This window comes from Leptonotus elevatus, chromosome 1, assembly GCF_054856555.1.
Source record: "Leptonotus elevatus isolate MCC_2025b chromosome 1, RoL_Lele_1.0, whole genome shotgun sequence".
Taxonomy (NCBI): Eukaryota; Metazoa; Chordata; class Actinopteri; order Syngnathiformes; family Syngnathidae; genus Leptonotus; species Leptonotus elevatus.
Window position 1 is genome coordinate 39,003,533 of NC_141239.1, and position 14,688 is coordinate 39,018,220.

A 14,688-nucleotide genomic window follows, 5' to 3' on the forward strand; every position below is an offset into this window, starting at 1 on the left:
TGTTGAACCTTATGACACGCGTGTATGTCGTATGGTAACAAAAGATGGTTTATATACATGTTTAGAGTTTTGACACAAATGATGCGTGTGAGATGTTCTGCATCTCATGTTCATGGTTGTGCTAATTGTGTGTGTTTTTTTTAAATCCCAGCCCTGTTTTGTATTTCGTGCTTAAGCAATCGTAAAAAACTGTAGGAATATATAGAGGCTTACTTGGAACGTACTGTGTGTGACGCATGCGGGCCCACATCAAAGCAGTGACGTCATATGATGAAGTGCAGACTAGAGCTGTGCGATACTTGAGATTTTGGTAAATACTTTTACGAATATCGTCAATACCAATACCAAGTAGCCTACTTTTAGTTTCATAAAATATTGTGGTATTTTAAATCATTTGTCTTTTTAAAAAACTTTATTTATTCATTTATTTTAGCCAATTTGATTTTCTTGTTTGGTGCTTAACTCATTCACCCCAAGCCATTTTCACTGAAGCAACCTCCTTCGCTCCCAGCTGTTTTACTGGATTTTGACTGATTTTGCAAGGACCACAGAATATTGTGTTCTATTGCTTTAAAAACATGGAACCTACCAAAAGAAAGTATTTTTTTATCAGGAAAAAAAAGTGTATTTTTGTCTGTTTCTGTTTTGCAATTAGCATTAGAATATAGCAAAATGTCATCAGCTTGTTTGCATCATGGTTGATCTCTTATACTCTGCTGCCAACTGCTGGTCGTTTTTGTAATAACTACAATTGCTTCAACTGTTTTCTGCAGTTGAGTTAAGTTAAGTAGCATCAAAGCCTTCTGTATGCTCTAGCATAAAAAAACTTATAAATATGTCTTTGGGACACTTAAAACATTGAAAATAGAACATATTTATACATTTTTGGGAGCAAATGAGTTCAACACGCCACTGGAGCTAACTGCTAACATTAATGGATAGCGCTAGAGAAGGAAGAGAAGAAGAGTTTTCTACTGTATTGGTAATTTGTATTCCAGGCTTCAATTACGACCCAGCCAATACTGTTTTCACATTTACACTTTTTTTTTTTGCAACATTATAAAATAAGTTCCAATTGGGTGTGACAAACAAGAGAACATCAATTATTGTTTTCATGTTAATTTCTTTTTTCCCCCCGAAACATTTATGGCACTGCACCAGAGGTGTAAAAGGTCAGGTTTACGCCAACTTGAATTAGGTTCAAGTATCACCTTTCCAAAAACTATTTGATCAAGTGTGTGTGTTTCGATCACAGACCCACTGTAAGCTGTGCTAGCAGGAAAAAGCTGCTGAGGTGCACCGACTACAAGGCCATGGTCAGTGTCACAGTAGCTACTTACAAAACTGTTGACCGCAATTTTTGGCCACTTACATGTAGACCTCGCAAACATTTCTGCATCTGTGTAATCATTTATCTTCAACACACAACAGTCACAACCAGATTTTGGGGTTAAAATGACATTGGACAGCTTCACTTAAGATTCATCACCATTCTGCTTTTGGAGGTTACATTCACCATACACGACTGATGACACAAACAGCAAGTGCGTGTTTTTTTTTATTTTTATGAGCTAAGAACGTTCATGGCAGCACACTACACAGACCTGCTCGTTGTCACCACCTTGTGGACAAAGAATAGGTAGAGTAGGTGTGGTATTATACTTTAATCTCATATTTTACACAATACAAAGCCCTTGCACCCCACACAGTGACTCTTACAGTCACCCCAAACCATCGAGAAAAAGTGAACACAACATAAACTAGTTGAATTTATTGTGTGTGTGTGTGTGTGGGGGGGGGTTCAATGTGATCTCTGGGTTGTTCATAGACTTTATATGTATTTCAAACAAACAAACAAAAAGTTACAAAGCCTTGCGAGCCAAATTTGAATGTTGAAGTAAAATGGTCAATGGCCACTGCAGTATAACAAAGTGAAAAATCTATTTTAAATTTTAACAATAAAATACAAAAAAAATAATCATGTATTTCCAACTAGGTTTTGCAGTATGACAAGCACAAACTTAATCATCAATAATTTACATGACTGTTAATTCAGTCACTTAGCTATTTTACACTCACTTGCTACACAGCACAAAAGGAATGAAAACATTTCTCCCCAATTCAGAGATGAGGGAAACACATAAGCTTGAGTTATTTAATGGGGGGGAAAATTCAATCATAAAGCATAACTGATCAAACAATCACATTAAATTGACCTCGTCATACTAGCAGCTGTCCTAGGTCCAATAACGTATGCTCACAAATGGCTTTCAAACATGAGGCTGGAGAGAACTTATTGTGACTTCCCAGTGCAGTGGCATTACTGAAGTATAACAACACTTGAATTTTAGAAACGTCGGGCTCCTCTCATGTCATGAGGATCAGCTGCAAGTTGAATGGAATGGTGATTATGCCAAGAAAGCAAAAAAAACAATAGTAACATCACCGCCAGTGAAGTCATACACTTTAGATGAATGACTTATTGGACATATTAAGCAAAGTCAATGTGAGCGGCTTGGAAGGCGGATGTGACCGACAAGACCGTGGATCCATTCGAAACTTGTGTTTTTAACGGAAGAGAACTAATCTTTTCCTTACCACAACACATCTAATCGCACCTGAAAATAAATCCGAGAAGGTGCCGTTTGAAAAGAGCCTGAGGTCCTCTGTGTCCAGCTTGGTGAGACATCGTTTCAGCTTTCAATGAGAGCGACTCGCATGGTAGGTTGGGCAGGGGGGAGGGGGATGGGGGGGCCGGCAGACATGTTCAGGATGATGAATGTCACCCTTGGAAAGCTGCTGCCGTCTGAGAGCCTCTCTCAGTTGCTCTTGCGGGGGCAATAAACAGGCAAGAGCAGCTGCGCTCGTCTGGTCAGCTGTTTATAGACATTGCAAGCCATCCGTCCCAATCGCTTCCATCAGACCATGTAAGAGTTCTGGTTCTTCAGCTTGTCCAGCTCTTTGCTCTGCTGCCTCAGAAACAGGATTCTGCGGCAAAGGATGGACAGGACAGTCAGTTTAAGAATCAGTGGCCATCCATTCATATAATCCTTCGCCTCACCTTTGTTCCCGCAGTGTGGCCTGAATTTCACTGACTCTGACCAGGGAGCGAAGGTTTTTCATCTCCGTGCACAGCTCCGACATGTACAGGCTGCCCATGTTGTGGATATCCTCACGCAGCCGGGCCGCCTGGCACAAAGAAGGTGTTTATTGGAGGGAACCCGCCTGACAATCGTTTCATCTCTCATAATCACCAAAACAAAACATTGCGCCAACATTTGCCCGGGATGATCAGACAAGAATCTGCCGTGCAGTTCATTAAATTTCATTATTGCAATATAGTTGGAGTCTAATAAAAAAATAATAATACAGGAGTGCGAGCACATTTCAGTACCAAAGAAGGACGTAAATGGATGCCTATGATATAATGCTGCTTGAAAGCTGCTCAACTCAAACAACCATATAAAACATACATTAAACCCCAATTGTAAAGCACACATTCCAAATAATGGACAACATAAAATTTGATCTATTTACATTATTTTCACAAAAACCAAGACTTATTGTGCAAAAGCATGCGAACCCTTTTATTAGTAGCTTGCAGCCAAACGTCTTCTGCAACCAATAAATAACCTCTCGCATCCGCTTATGGGCATTTTTGCTCACTCCTCCATTGCCCACTTTGGCAGACGTGTGCATTTAGACACGGTCAGCCAACTTGCTTCTCGGCCAACAGAAGCGGCTCCTCTCATTCACTTTAAAAGGCGCACAGTTGACATGGCGAAAGCATAAACTGACTTGAAGGAGCCCATGTGGAAAATCCATGCACGCAAAGTATGTTTGGAAAGAACTGCAAGCAGACCTCCATGGGTGGATAATGTCAAGTTGGGCAAGGCGATCACAAATGACCGCTGTCAAGTGGTAAAATATTCTATAGCTGCAGCCCAACAACTCCCCCATTACACGGTCGTATTTGTTCGTTTTGAATCAAATCTTTGCTTCCGTTTCCTGTGATTAACCTTTGAGGTGCAATTTTGCTCAAATGAAGTTATTGATGAGCAAAACTGTTCCTCAAAGAAAAAAAGTTTTTTCGAGACATGCACCCAAATATAGCTGCGTTTCCATCCTTTGCAAAAACAAAAGCGATATTGTATTATTTCAAGTAAGTACAATTTCGACTTGCCGGTGTTTCCACTTAAGAGCGTTTTGCTTCTGAGGCGCAATTCTCGTAGTGTCCCATCTCTCGCAGTTCTGTAGGAGGTGCTCATGATATTTACAGAAGACGGACGCCTGAGTTAAGATTATTTTAAAAACATCTCTCTCCCCTCATCGGGCGGGTTCGGCCATTTGGTGTTGTGTGTGTGCGCGCGTTATGGTGCGGATGGATGGATTGTTTTCAACGACGACGTTGCTCGTTGCCCGGGTAACGGCCATTTCCCAACGATATGGAACGTGCATTGAACGGCGGCATATTGGCTCTCGAGCTAAATCGCTTTGTGCGAAAGCACGTCCCCCGTACTTCCCACTTACTTTCCTCCGTGACCGGGCGGGGGTCACATTGCGACAGGCAATGCACAAAAAGTGTTTCCATTACACTTTTGCGAAATACTTCTATTTCGACACGTCTCAAAAACCACCTCATGAGAGCGTAAAAATGTTTTTGCGATATTTGAGAGTTTTTTCGAAACTCATGTGTTTCCATTACCAGCTTGCTTTTGTACAACTTATGGGGTAATGGAAACGCACCTTATGTCAACATTTAAATAAACAGCATTGTTTTCAGAAATCACATTTTTTGTTTTGTTTACTTCATACAGCAATGTGGCAAATGATGCTATCGTGTCAAAACGTGGAGTCCGGTTGCTTGGAACGGTTGGCTTCCAGAGAAAATGACATTTTTGTATTGGATTTTGGAGGCATTTGAAGTTGAACTTTGCTCATTCGCTGTTTTAGAGAGAATTCCCCAAAACGGTGGACACTTGTAACATTGCTACTTCGTATAGCTTGTGAGTACCCGACAGAAATTGTAGACAAGCCAGACAAGGCCTGTACTTTTGCCCAGGTCTGTTCTACACATTAACAACAGAAACCGACAGAAAAAAAAGGTCGACTTGTCTCCGTACCTGTTTCTCAGTGTTCTCTGAAGGCCATCCTTGGATATGTTTGATGAGATTCTCATCGAAATAAGCTGCCAAGGAGGGGGTGAAGGACATGGGCACATCAGATTGACTTTGACTGCTGGGGTGGGACAACGTTGCACCAGCTGTGTTTGATCCCGTGGAGAGAATCTCATGGCTGCAGATGATGGAGCAACATGCAAAAAGTTCAACTTCCACAGTATTTGGCAAAAACACCGGGATCAATTACTCAGCATCTACTGCCTCCTAACTACCTTCTTTGCTGGTGTGTCCTAGGATCTTCAGGACGCTTCTCCGCGGTCTGAGCCAGAGGGGCGGAGCCTTGTTTAGCTGAAGATGTATTGCCCTGCAGAAGCAACAATGATTGCAGGTCAGGGAAAATGTGACACGCACACACACAGGAGATAGAGAAAATACACCCAACTAATAGGGAAGGGGGTTATGTGGATTAAAGATGAAGTATGAGTTTGGAAGCATCATTAGGCTTTCTCACCCTAGTCTGCAAGGACGCGATGCTGCTCGGGTGAACACTCAAAGGGTTTTTCTGGTTGCTCTGCGGTGTGCCGTTCCGTGGTGACACGTAAGGTCGTGGTGACGAGGCGTCCGACGTCAGCGATGCGGGGGACTGACTGGAGTGTGGCGCTGAAGAGGTCAGCAACGTAGAGGGTAATGCATTCATGGAGCATGAGGAAATCATATAGTCGTGACTCAAATGAAAAAGGGACGAATACTCGTCACTTCATTGTAAGAGAAACATGTTTATCTACTAATGTATATTAATTAACTAATGCAGTGGTTCTTAACCAGGGTTCGAGCAAACCCCAGGGTTCGGCAGCCATCGAGACACACGCCTGACTCAAATGATTTGTGATTATACGCTCTGCTTGGCCATCATTGGCTGCAGGTGATCACGCTACATTGCTTGCCCTATCCATGCTGCAGGGAATTTGGTGCGCTCAGTTGTCGACTTGTGGCTGTTGTGATGGTACGTTGTGGAATTTCTATATTATTGTAATCCTTCCCTACTAACTATGTCGAGCAAAAAGAGAGCTCGGGCGAATATGTGTAATATGAATTCACACTCCACAAGGGCCAGTATGGTGTTCCACAGGGTTCAATTTTGGGGTCTCTGCTGCTTTCGTTGTATCTGCTGCCATTTTAATTAAGAGAACAGCAGTGGTTGTTTTAAAGTGGTCTGTAAATAGGGTGATCAAATGTCCTGTTTTGCTCAGACACGTCCTTGGTTTGGTAGACCGTGGGCTGCTCCCAAGTCGATCGTGAGAGGCGTAGAAAAAAAAAGAAGAAAGGCTGGTTTTGTGTGCGTGTTATTATTATTATATATTTTAAAAAGTTGTTTTTTTTGTTTGTTTTTTTTTTAAGAAAAAAGTAGGTCAGCATTTTACGAATGTCACTTCCTTAGTGTTCACTGTCCAGCCCAGAACTTTAGCTCAAGTATTAAAGCACCGGAGGGCGCGGGTTAGATCCCTGCTCGCTCAATAATATATATATATATATTTTTTTTTTTTAAGTCGAGTGCATGTGAAGAGAGCCAGATTCGATGAAAAGGCTACTCTCCCTGTTCATTTTGTTCTCCAGTAAAGGGGGAAAAAACTGTTTATTTTTCAATAAAAATGTGTTTGGTGAATGTGCATAGGACGCCGTTCGGTATCTCCAACAAGGTTAAGAACCACTGAACTAATGTACAGTATCATTGTTCAGCTATCTATGCAGTAACATATAGTGACAGGCAGAGCAATGAAATACTCTTCCACTTATCAAACACCTTCATTTGCACTCACTGGCCACAAGATGGCAGAAGATACAACTGAGCTGTGTCTCATCTTGTTGCCATTCATACAACTGAAAAAGAGCATTATGTTGAACTGACCCGGATATCACACTGATAAGTACATTTGTGGGTAAACTGAGACAAGATCGTTATTTCAGATACTGCATATACTTTTTTGGAACGTTTTTATTTGGTGTTGTGACAGAAGATGTCCCAATATGTGCTTTAAAACATAACGAAAATGAACACGTCTCTGACATTCCAAAAAAGTTAACCATCTTTAAATGTGAAATGTATTTGTCTGAAAGTTAATGACAACATGGTGAGTTTTTGATCAAGTTAAGGGCGTAAAGGACAGCAGGACCTTTGAAATAAGTTTTGGGTTGGCAACCGGCAGATGGTGAGGAGGTCGTACCTTGGTTGGCGTGCTGAGCAGCTGAAAGCAGAGCAGTGATGTTGAAAGCGGGTCCAGCATTGAGGATCTTATGAAGCACAGACCGCAAGGAAGCTTGGGTGACAGCAGCTGCCAAGACTAGAGGGAGGAAGAGGGCAGGTGAGCGACACGCAGACATACACATACACACACACACACAGGTGAGCGACACACATGTGAGCGCAACGCAAAGGACGGCAAAGTTAGAAAAGTGGAAATAAAGAAACGTCACCACCAATAATTACTGTCATTTATTATAAATTCAACTTATGTCTGTTTGCTTGGCACACCCTCGTTACGAACACCGGTGTGTAGTCACCCATTAAAACAAATCTCCTTTACTTGGAGAAAAACAACTAATAACATCACTATAAAACAAGCTTTTCCTCTCCTTTCTGGGATTTGCTTTATTTCTCTTGACATCACCCCCCACCCCCAATTAACTTCAACAGAAATAATGTCCCCCCCCTAGATAATGTGATAATAGCAATTATTCTTACGGGAATAACACAATCATTAATAAATTAACATGACGAAATTGGCCGTCAAACTGCTTCGCTCAGTAAGTTGTTGTTGTTGAGTGACGTAACACCAACCCAGTATAGTATAGAGTAGAGGTGTGCCAAAAAAATCAATTCTCATTTAGTACGATTCAGAATCAATTTTAAATGTCGCAAAATCGATTTCATTTAAATTATTTTATACCGTCTTCCCTTTGTTTGTGTGTGCCTTTATTCTGAGTGCTGTTCATGTTGTACTCGATTTGGCCACTTAGGGGCATTGTGGTTCCACGCGGTCTGATACACTGTTAAGTTGTAGCCACATTAGAGAGGAGAAGGAAAAAGTTACAATCAAGTTATTCCAATAAAATATGTATTTTTTCAGCGTGGATCCGTTCTTTTGAGTGATAAAAGTGCCGCGAGTAGCGCACTAGTTAGCATTATCGAGTCAGACTGGAGATCATTACGATTCCTTGAACATCTATAAGTTGAAACAAAAATAATTGTCAATCAAATCATTTTGAATCAAAAATCGTTCTTAATCGAAAATTGATTCTGAATTGAATCGCTCACCCAAAAATAATAATAATTCCTTAAATGACAATTCAATTTGTGTAAAACAATTATTTAATGGTCCATGTTGTAATGCTTCATGCAATTATTTTATCTGTGCAATTCATCCATCAAATTCAGAGGGTCAGGCTAATGCAAATCTCCATCCATATTATTGCTCTATCGCGTTCTTCAAGTCTCAGCAAAATATTTGTGGCTTGGAAGCACATACTAAGAGTCAGAAGTTTCCAACATGCTTTTGCAAAGTATAAATATATCAGCACTATGTCTTTAGAAATGTCCAGCATGACTGTTTGAAGTCATACAGAAGTCGATGAGAAAATGAACACTCGTGTTGTCTGTTTCTTTGCGAGTTTTAATGGTTGTTCGAGAGAGTGTGAAAATTGCTCACGTGTCAACACTGTCCTTTTGTAAACTAGCACCTCTGTCACAGCTATGTTGTTAGTGCAAGCAGTGCACATCAGTGAGGACAACTTTGGAAGAAAATGTTAAATTCACCCCAAGTCGGTAAAATTGATCAATTATCGCGCCTAAGTCAGAGTGTGAGTAATAACACAACGCTGACACCATCTTTCACAATGCCTGAAGGACTGCCTGAAGATAAGTAAGATCCTAATGGCGGAAAGAAGACACCCGCAAATGAAAATGTGAAAGGTTAGGCACAGTCCATTTGGCATTCTCACCCTCATTGAGCTTGGCCATGTCCATCCCGCCGTTGTTCATCTGCAGAGTAGCTTGAAGTGCAGGCAAGAGCTGGCGCAGGAGGGCTGGGTCTTGAAGCAGTGCCGGTGATGAGGACTGGCCACTTTGACTTAACTGCCCGGTAGAGGAAGAAGAGGAGGACGAGGATGTGGTAGATGTGGTGGAAGATGGATTTAGGGTCTGAGAGGACGAGGACATGGATGCATTGGATTGGTCCCCTGAAGTGTTCTCTGTGAAGACAAGAACAAACATGCTCACTTGTGAGACGCTCATGCAGGAGCATTTCTGTGGTCAGTCACATTTCAATTCAAGTTAAATGGGAGTCAGCACTCAGCACACAATTGTCATCCTTTAAAGCACTTCTGATAAACCACAAGTGAAGTTTGACTGTTCAATTTATTTTATTTATTTGTTTTTGCGTTCAAATAAAAAGCCTGAAGCTTTTGTGCAATAAATCACAAAATGTGGCTGCATAGACAGACTTTTTATTCCCACTGTATGTATAATGGCTTAGATGATCCATCAGTACCATCACTCCTATCTCTGAATGTGTTTTAATGACTGAATGCCATTGGGTTCATCAACACATGGCACTTAGCAGTTATGACGGTTCATTCAAAGCTCAGTTGCATCATATCGGCGTAATTTGTATGCAAATAGGCTGAGCGCTCACAGTTGTCTCCTTTGGGCACTGGTGAACTGAAGCGGAACAGCACAAAGATGTATTTTTCTCTAGCAGACTTCAGCCTGACTGACTGGACAATTTAGTGCGGATCGAAAAGAGACCATTGATGAAACAACTCCAAAATGTTGATGTCCTCTCAGACTGTAAACAGTGCCCTGTGACGTATATTATCAGAACTAGTGTGGCCTAATGCAAGATATTTTCAACAACTTGTAAACGCGAGCTTCCTTTCACCTGTTTAGCTGAAAGAACACACAAGGGATTATTCCAAGTTCCAACGCACATAAACAGTAGTATAGAAAAAGTATCAAAAGTAAAAAGTTCAATATCATTTCAAACAAGAAAACTGAACGAGATACTGATTATATTTATTCATAATTTCAGTTCAGGGGTATTTTTGGAGGTCAATGAGGCCATTGTAAACTTTATATCTTTAAATCTCTGCAATTAACAACTTCAAATGATCACTTCACTGCTGAGCTATTTTTAGAACAAGAGGTGTGGTCCTTGGGGTCTACCTGGTGCCTGCGAGCACCATATTCGTGATCCCTCCACTGGACTTCATGCATGCCTGCATTAGAATTATTTTTTCCATTGGGAAAAATAAAACATTACAAATATGGCAACGCTTGTTTGATCAGAATCCAATTATATATATATATATATATATATATATATATATATATATATATATATATATATATATATATATATATATATATATATATATATATATATATATATATATATATATACACACACACACACACACACACACACATATGTGAAGATATAAGTGGCAAGTTGTCAACACGACTCAGCTTGTGTCTTACTTGTAACTTTGTCCTGCAAGGCCTCTTGTCTGTAGTCCATATCCCTGGGGAAACTGTTTGCCGCCAACTTGGCTGGGTCTTTCTGCCGTTGCTCTCTGGAACAGATGCAAGATAGCAGCTACTAAGTGTAAGAAACAATGTGTTCTGACATCAGGCACAAACACACGTCAATTCAAGTGGTGCACCTATTGCTTTTGTCACATACTAACTGCAGGGAATACAGTTCTTGGTTTAACATGTTGTACCCCATTCCCCATGTTATAATTTCATGTAAGATGGCTTGCCTTTCCAACAGGTCCTTGGGTTTCTCCCACTGAGAGACTTCTGTTCTACAGTTGTAGTAGTACTTTTTCCCAGAAGAGCTGATGTGTTCTGTCCAGTCATCTGCTGGGTCCTGGTCGTAAAACAGAGCATTTAGATTTCACTCTTATTAGAGCCAAGTAAGTCTAAATAAGGATGTTATATATTATGTTGTGTATTATTATGCGGCATTTCCCAACCAGGGGTACGTGAGCACATTGCAAGCGGTATGTGGAAACATTTCATAATTTATTTCCAAGATGATAAAATATATATTTTCACTCAATAGACAATAACAATAACCAGCTGCACAGCCACACAAAATACTTTGTTTTCTTAAGTGTTTTGTTCCTGATATTTAAAGTTTAAATGCCTGTTTAACGGGGACATATTTAAATCAGCTACAGTTTTATGGAATGTTTATTATTTCATTTTGAAGAAAAAAAAGACATTGGGGGGGAAAAATCTGTGAAAGGGTAATTCCACAGTGCACGAGTTAAAAAGCGGACTGTCATTCAAAGCAGACTCCAGAAGTGTCCGAATACTATTGACAATAAATAATGTTGTCAGAGATATGTGATGCACATGCCATGAGGTTATTAAATATTACATTTAAAAAGACTCCGCTGACTTTTCATCGACACTGTCAAGAGAAGTGTTCATTTGACAGCATGTGCATTTGTTGCCATATTTTGCTGGATGGGTCTCACTATAGGCAGCAAAACCTACAACTAAAAAAAATACAAGACTACCGCAAAAAGAAACATGCTAAATTAATATTTCTGACAGTTTCAACCAAGACAGAACACAATGTTTTGTACATATATTTGATACAATTAAGACCTTATAGGTGGTGCAAAAGTTGGAGCCATTCAGAGTGCATCAGTTTCAGTTTTGTTGAACTATTACAAACCATTAATATTATTATTAAGTGATATTCATGTGAAGACTGATCATGGTAATGTTTATCACGAATAACAAGTAGTCCGCAAGTTTTAATCGCATATTGTATATAGTGTTGTTGCTAGGTTAAGGAGAAAGTCTGGAATCATCTTACTCGATCTGGAGGCTTGCTCTGAGCCGAATGTGAGTCGGCACCATGGTGAGAGCTGTTGTTTTGAGAATTCTCATGAGGAGATTCGCTGGTCCCTGCAACAAAGCCATTCTTAACATAAGAGCAAATGCAAGAAAAGGACTGCAAACAGTACCGTATGTTGCACCTCAACACAGAGGATTTTTTAAAGGAGAAAAATACCTATTCACATGCAAGAAAAGGACTGCACAGTATATAAATTACCCCCCCCCCTTTTTTTTTTAAGGAAAAAATAACCATTCACAAAGAAAAGCCTTTTCTAACAAATACTAGGGATGCTGATACGGTACCTCTGTTCTCACAAAAAAGTTCCCACAATGCTGACTCAATTTTCGCTAGCCTGGCATATAACTTCCAGGGTGGAGCCATGTTACTACAACAACCATTTTGGTCAATTATGTTATGCAAAAAAATTATGATAAAAGCCGCTCAACTATCAGCTACACTCTAGCATGAAGCCGCAGCGGAGGAGGGTGAGGCTAGGCCAATAAACTAATATGTTGCGGTCCGGGCACTGCGGTGGTACACCAGGCCAGAACCTTCTCCACCGTGGAGGTCCCCCAAAGGCGACTGTAGGTAATCACAAAGATTAACCCAGACACACAGACTTGTACAATGAAACGGGTAATGAACATCCTTTGATTCCTGCCCCGAACATTTTATAAACAGAGGCCAGAGAAAAGAGAAGTAAAAGCCTGTGTTGCAATGTACAACTTCAGTCATCCTAGTTTTATTCTAGAACTAAAATGCCATGTATTACTGGCTACGTTCAATTGAAATGTGTTAAACGACGGTTAGAAAAATATGCAATTGGACGTTAAAATCTCAGCACTGATAAGGTGCTACTCTATTAAGTGTTATGCAGTATTTGTCTGAAACCTGTGCCATGATTTGTAAAAAATAAAATAGGTTTTGATTAGTATTTGAGTAAATACACGATTTCATTACAATTGCAAGACATCAATTATCAGTACTTCTTATCAAGTACTCAAATATTTAACTATGTGTACTTGTAATCTGCCTGAAAATATTTGGTGCATTCCTAATAAATACACAAATAATGCTTCTAAAAACATTTAAAGATGAAGCAAGTAAGTGTATGACTACCATATGCTGGCTTACCATTTTTAGCTCGAAGCGTGTGGGAGATTTTTGCCTTGCCATGTCCTGTGACATCTCCATGTTTGCTGACGGGACTTTCATCTGAGCGCCGCAGCATCTTAAAAGGGGGCGTGGACTCTGATGAGCTCTCACGCACCTTGTCGTAACGGTGAAGGCTGCCGGTCTGACTCTTTGGCTGAGATTTATGGGTCTGGAAAGCAGAAACATAGAAGAAATTTGTTAGTTGGATTTGGATGTGTACTGGGTATTTTAAGAATGGACAAACGGCTAAGAAAATGGATGGATGTACATATATAAGTGCACCTGTGCAAGATGTTCGCAAAAATACAAATATTGATATTGACAAACTTCTGAGATCAATCGTATCCATATACCAACAAAACTAGCAATTTATGTGTAACACGTGTAATTAGTAAGTTGTCTTGATTAGCCATCACATTGAAGGAGGCACGTTTGTTTGTTTGTTTGTTTTCTGTCTTAACCATACCTGATAGGACTGGGAATCCCTTCTGTCGGTGCACCTGAGTAGACAGGAAAAATAATGTTATCCAAGTACTAATCGCTCCTTAGACAGATCATTACTCATCAAGAAATAATGAAAATATGAATCCCTTATGAGCTAATGTGTGATAGCCACATTAGCTTAACTCAGAAGAGCGTCGTTTATTTAATGGTCTTGCTAAATCATTCGAACACATGACATTGTTTTATTAAAATCTAATGTGTTGCCGTAAGCTTCGAAATGTAGACAGTTTAGCTCTCTCGATGTTAAGCTAACGATAAAGCTACAGGAAACTGCCGAAACTGTAAACCGATTGCAAATTGCTAGCATTTAGCACAAGGGGCTAACCGCTCCCAGAAACACAGTACAGCCAGCGATTAACTGCATAAATTCAAATGGTATGTATCCGAAGCATCTAGTGCAAGAACTTTAAGCTGGTGCTTAATTTACCCATCACTGACTCTTGTTGGTTTCCTTGCATACATCACCATCAAGGCCGGAGTGATGTGTGCGTGTATGTGTGTGTTAGCGAGATGGGGGGAAACCGTGGCCTCCTGTCTGCCTGCTCTGCTCTCGGTTCTCTTTTCTGAAGCTTCCTAGATTCACTTTATATAACCGGACAAAGACCTAAAAGCAGCGCACCGACAACCAGCGCGACATAGCGGGTGGTGTTGAGTTAAAACCACCCTGTGAGCATCATTTGTAATATAGACACGGTTAAGCTAGGCTCGGTCGATGTCGCAAAGCAGAACGCAGCAGAAGACGAATTCCACAGTAATGTTTAGCTCGACCAAGTTCCGTTTGTGTCCTATCAAAATAAAATAGTATTGCGTTAAATATGACATAATGAATTTAAGAAAATACGTCAGTGATGCAAATTAAAGCGTGAAAAAGATTGTACATTTTAATAGTACATGTTGGCAGTGTATGCCTGGGAAGAAAATAAAAATAAAGACACATTTAGGCAAGTTAAAATTCTAAAGGTGTTGTTAGAATAGGACAACACAAATAGTATGTT

General features: G+C 40.3%; 1 protein-coding gene across 1 annotated transcript; it reads right to left on the reverse strand.

Moving 5' to 3' along the window:
* Positions 1-1,649: 1,649 nt before the first annotated feature.
* Positions 1,650-14,432, reverse strand: LOC147182005 (WW domain-containing adapter protein with coiled-coil-like). The gene is made up of 13 exons (XM_086098182.1): positions 14,121-14,432; positions 13,656-13,689; positions 13,169-13,358; positions 12,011-12,102; positions 10,938-11,047; positions 10,654-10,748; positions 9,117-9,365; positions 7,343-7,459; positions 5,632-5,780; positions 5,393-5,484; positions 5,124-5,295; positions 3,062-3,189; positions 1,650-2,988 (listed from the first exon to the last, which is right to left on the reverse strand). Exons 1-13 carry the CDS (start codon positions 14,159-14,161, stop codon positions 2,919-2,921), a joined length of 1,539 nt encoding a protein of 512 aa, XP_085954308.1. The 5' UTR covers positions 14,162-14,432; the 3' UTR covers positions 1,650-2,918.
* Between the last annotated feature and the right edge of the window lie 256 nt (positions 14,433-14,688).

Bases quoted from the DNA above. Each gene is read 5' to 3' on its own strand.
- LOC147182005 (XM_086098182.1), bottom strand. From the start codon at position 14,161: ATGGTGATGTATGCAAGGAAACCAACAAGAGTCAGTGATGG. The intron at 12,103-13,168 runs GTAAGCCAGCAT...GCTTTGTTGCAG, and splicing joins CACGCTTCGAGCTAAAAATG to GGACCAGCGAATCTCCTCAT. The intron at 2,989-3,061 runs GTGAGGCGAAGG...CCTTTGCCGCAG, and splicing joins GCCACACTGCGGGAACAAAG to AATCCTGTTTCTGAGGCAGC.